The following is a 4,465-nucleotide window of genomic DNA, read 5'->3' on the forward strand; positions in this document are numbered from 1 at the left end:
GTGCTTGAATGTAAAGACAAGGAATTAAATATGCAAGAAAGTAATGTGTCAATAAACTCTAAACAAGATAAGCTAAAAAACCAAAGCTCTAAATACTACATGATGCATTTGAATGATGTAAAGAAACTTTGCACAAATTGTGTGAGCTCTTAGTGAGGCTTATGTCCTCTTAGGTTTGAGGTCTTATCCTGAGTGGTTTTGGAAAGCTCTCAAGTGGCGGCCAACACACTCATCTTGGAGAACATCGTCCTCCAAGTGGCATGACATTTTCTCACCCACCACCATAAGTTTTCTCATTCCATTTCCTTCCATTTCTCCATTCCATATATGTTTTTGTCTCTTTTTCTCTTATTTGTTGTTCTCGGTTTTGGGCTCATTATTATGAGTATGGTGCATCATTTGGGAGGCCATGACCACCATTGATGTTTACCTTGTGCCCATTTGAATTCCGCAATTGCATCTCATCTTCACTATATCTTGTTTTTCATCTTTGCCTCTATGAAGTGAACATTCACACTTACTTAATCACTTGGTTAAATTCGTGTTCAATGAGAATCTTCCTTAGATCATCACCATTAATTGTTAAAATCTCAATCCTAAGTAAAGTGTCACATCTAAAAATGGTTAAATCTAAAATCAACTCACATCAGAAAGACATGAATCAAATAAAAAAATTTGTATAGATTCACTTTTTAGAAAGTGAATAAATATTCTCTCCAAAATCAAAATTCACTCTCTTTTTCGTGGTTAATAACTCAAACATTCTCATAACTCATGTCATTGTTATTGATTCCGTATTATTTTAAAATTTTAGATTAAAAGTAATATTCTTATATAATTAGATTTAATTAGTTGATAAATATTTTCCTATTTTTTCGGCCACCAGAATGTCTGAGACTTCACACTTTAAAAATAGTTTTCCTTGGTTTTCCATCTAGTTTTGACAAGGTCCTACCCAGACATTTTTTTTTCTCGTGATTTGTCAATTTTTTATTTAAGCTTGTAGTTTAAAAAGAAAGCTATATTTTGCATGTATTTTTCTATAATTTTGATTGGTAATTCAAGCTGCTTATGTTAATACCACTTATCACTTTGCGAGGTGTTAAAGAGTAATAATAAGATTGTTTAAAATAATATTTTTCCAAATTAATTAATTTCACAACAATTAAGATAACATTTGAGAGAAGGTAATTAACAATACACAATATTTTGGCATCATCAAGTTGAAGTTACTAGTATCTATTTTGCTGACAATATTCACGACAGAGAATACTAGATGCAGGAAGTGTTGTTTCGTTTATTACCAACAATTCATGTTAACTCGTTCTGGCTTGTTAAATCGAAAAAGACAGATGAACAGACACACGGATATGTTTCAGATTAGGACATAAACACAACCAATATTGCATACCACCCATGACTCGGTCATTGGAGACATGAATAATGGTGGCACAATTACTAGATTTTATTAATTTTATTGAGCAATTACTATACTGTGTAACCCCCATCTGCAACTATAACCTGTCCAGTGATGTATGATGCAGCAGGAAGGCAAAGAAAAGCTACTAATGCTGATATCTCTTTGGGCTCACCCATACGACCAACTAATGTTTGAGATACTGCCTCAGTCACAATCTTGTAACCTTCATCAGAAGAATCCTGTAGGAGCAATCAAATAAGTATTTTTTTGTAACATATTTTCTCTTGTCTACAAGAATATGGAAATAACCAATAACAAATATTAAATTAAGAGAAAATAATGAAAACAAGTTTCGCAAATTGTAAATCAATCTTGATTATATGCTTATTGAATAGTAAACTTTTATGCAAAAACGTATATATACCATGACAGACTTCAAAAGAACAGTCATAACAGGTCCAGGTGCCACAACATTTGCACGGATATTATCCTTTGCCCATTCCAATGCTAAGTTTTTGGTGAATTGATTCAGGGCTCCTGGGAAAAATAAATTATATATACTTATATAGATGTTATGTTCTGTGTCTCATTCTCAAATTTCATTAAGCTAGATTCACATCACAGTTATGGAAAATGATGAAAACATACCTTTAGAAGCTGCATAAACAGAAACAACGGGAACAGCTTTTACACCTGCAATGGACGAAATAAGCACTATGCTCCCGTAGCCAGATTGCTTTAGAAAAGGGTGTGCAAGTTGACACATATGATAAGAGGACTCAAAGTTGGTGCTCATTACGGTTGATATATCTTCTGCAGTGTAATCTATAATTTTCTTTGATATACATATCCCAGCATTGTTCACCTAAAACACAACCACTTAATTATTGAATCTGATAAAATTCTTATAAAATATGGATGAAGCAGAAGAAATGTTTCAACAAGTACAACTCAAATTTTGGCTATGAATGAAGCACAAGTTAGATTCTTTTAATTACTCCTTAGTGGATTGGGTCCTGAACCCAATGTGTTGCATAAAAAGCTATAAGTAAGTGGATCTCGGAGGTACATAGTTGTGTAGGAACGGGAAGAAGGTGTTGCAGGTGATCATGGAAGGGACTGGTGTTGTGCAGACTACATGGTTGGTTTTTGGCGTTGCGGATACAGGTTTATTCCCAATGTTTTTTTGCTGGTTTTTGCATTGTTTGTAGGGATTGTCTGGAGCTGGCTTGAATCTGTTTAAGCTTAGTCTCTAAGTCATAGCCGTTGTGGATTGTTCGTATCTGGTCCTGGTGTGTTTTGGGAAGCTGCTTTCACTACCACTATTTGGTTAAACTTGTAGATACAAGAAAAGGGCCAAAGATGGTTGAGAATGTAGCATAAGTTTTCTCTGTTTTTTGGCTCGTAAATGTTGTATGTAAAAGGGGAGGCTTACATCAGGAGCTGTGGCTGTGTTCTTTTGCATATGAAGGTGTTGCTAGCTGATGGAAACCTCTAATCACTAGTTACAAGGAAGCCGCATGAAGGATGGATTCTTTGGTTCTCCTTGATGAGCATGAAGGGGGAGAAAAACTTGGCTAGGACTCTATTCTTAAGGGGATGTTGCGGTGCTATGTGGTGTGATGTACCCTTTTTTGCTAGTGCAGGTTAGGCTGGTCTCTCTACGCACACAGGTTGCTGGAAAGCAGACAGTTTTATGTGAGGCTTATGCAGCACTTAAACTCATGCCGTCTTGAAATAGGGAAGCAAATCCTATATATTGGGCTTTCTATGGTGGCAAAGTGTGGAGTATCCAATGGAAAATTTGATCTAACAGTAGAGGGCCCTGTGCAACATCCTGTCTCTACAGTAATACAGGGCATATTCAAGCAAATGCAGAGGACAGATGGTCTATGCAGGGTATACTGAATGGTGCATCTGTTGTGATGCCAAAGCTAGACTGGGAAAGGGGTGCTGGTGGGTGCTTCCAATATGGGATAGTCAAGTGCAGTAAGCTTGTGACTCCTATGGTAGGATGCATTGCTGGTGAGGTGTCTATGCCATTTGGGAGGTTATGACGCTGGCTGGTGTGATGAATTTTTTGTATGTGCAGGTTCGATGGGTTTCTGTTATATCATAGTTTAGAAGAACAGATGTTGAGCCTGACTTGAAGGTGTAGTTTTTTTACTATCCTTGTGAGGCTTTCTCAGCTTTCAAGCTCATGCCTAACTAGGAATAGTGAAACAAAACCTTTGTTTTGCAATATCCTGAAGTGTCCCATTAATTTAATTGTTTTGCATGAGGGAAGTAGTGGTGGTTCTTGTATAAGGGTTGGGATACCCCTGAAGTGTCCCATTAATTTAATTAATTCTTTGTTGATAAAAAAAAATTCTTATAAAATAATCCAACAATGAACAAAAGGGTAATAATTGTTGGTTATTATTTCAGATTTTATTAGCCTTAAATGTTGGTTATTAATTCTGATTTTATTACCCTTAAACTATTTATAGCTTCCAGTAATTGTAATTTTATTATATATATTATTGAAGTAAATCAAAATGAATGAATCAGTTTAGCAGTTTTGCAATTTCATGAAATTACGTTAAATCAACTTCTACAACTTTTTGCCTTCTATTATTTCCTTTAATTAGTTTATACAACTGGTATCAGAGTCAGTCTATTATCATGAACTCTACCCAATTATCAGTCCCTATCCTTGATGGAAAAAAATTACAATTGGTGGTGTGTGCAGATGAGAGTTTTGTTTGATTATCACGAGTTATGGGATGTTGTTGAGAGTGGAGTGTCTGCATTAGTTCATAATGCAACTAAGGCGCAACAAGTAGCGCATCGTGACCAAAAGAAGAAAGACAAGAAGGCTTTGTATCTCATCAATCAAGGGATGAATGATGAGACGTTTGAACAGATAGAAGGAGCAACAACTGCAAGTGAGGCTTGGCCCATTTTGTCAACCAATTATAAAGGTGATGACAAGATCAAGAGCGTGCGTCTTCAAACCCGAAGGCGCCAATATGAACTGCTGCAAGATGGAAACCACAGAGACTG

General features: G+C 35.9%; 1 protein-coding gene across 1 annotated transcript; it reads right to left on the bottom strand.

Moving 5' to 3' along the window:
* Window positions 1–1,263: 1,263 nt before the first annotated feature.
* LOC137823888 (tropinone reductase 1-like) lies at window positions 1,264–2,277 on the bottom strand. The gene is made up of 3 exons (XM_068629203.1): window positions 2,069–2,277; window positions 1,845–1,957; window positions 1,264–1,659 (listed from the first exon to the last, which is right to left on the bottom strand). Exons 1-3 carry the CDS (start codon window positions 2,214–2,216, stop codon window positions 1,489–1,491), a joined length of 432 nt encoding a protein of 143 aa, XP_068485304.1. The 5' UTR covers window positions 2,217–2,277; the 3' UTR covers window positions 1,264–1,488.
* Between the last annotated feature and the right edge of the window lie 2,188 nt (window positions 2,278–4,465).

Source organism: Phaseolus vulgaris, chromosome 8 (assembly GCF_000499845.2).
Source record: "Phaseolus vulgaris cultivar G19833 chromosome 8, P. vulgaris v2.0, whole genome shotgun sequence".
Taxonomy (NCBI): domain Eukaryota; kingdom Viridiplantae; phylum Streptophyta; class Magnoliopsida; order Fabales; family Fabaceae; genus Phaseolus; species Phaseolus vulgaris.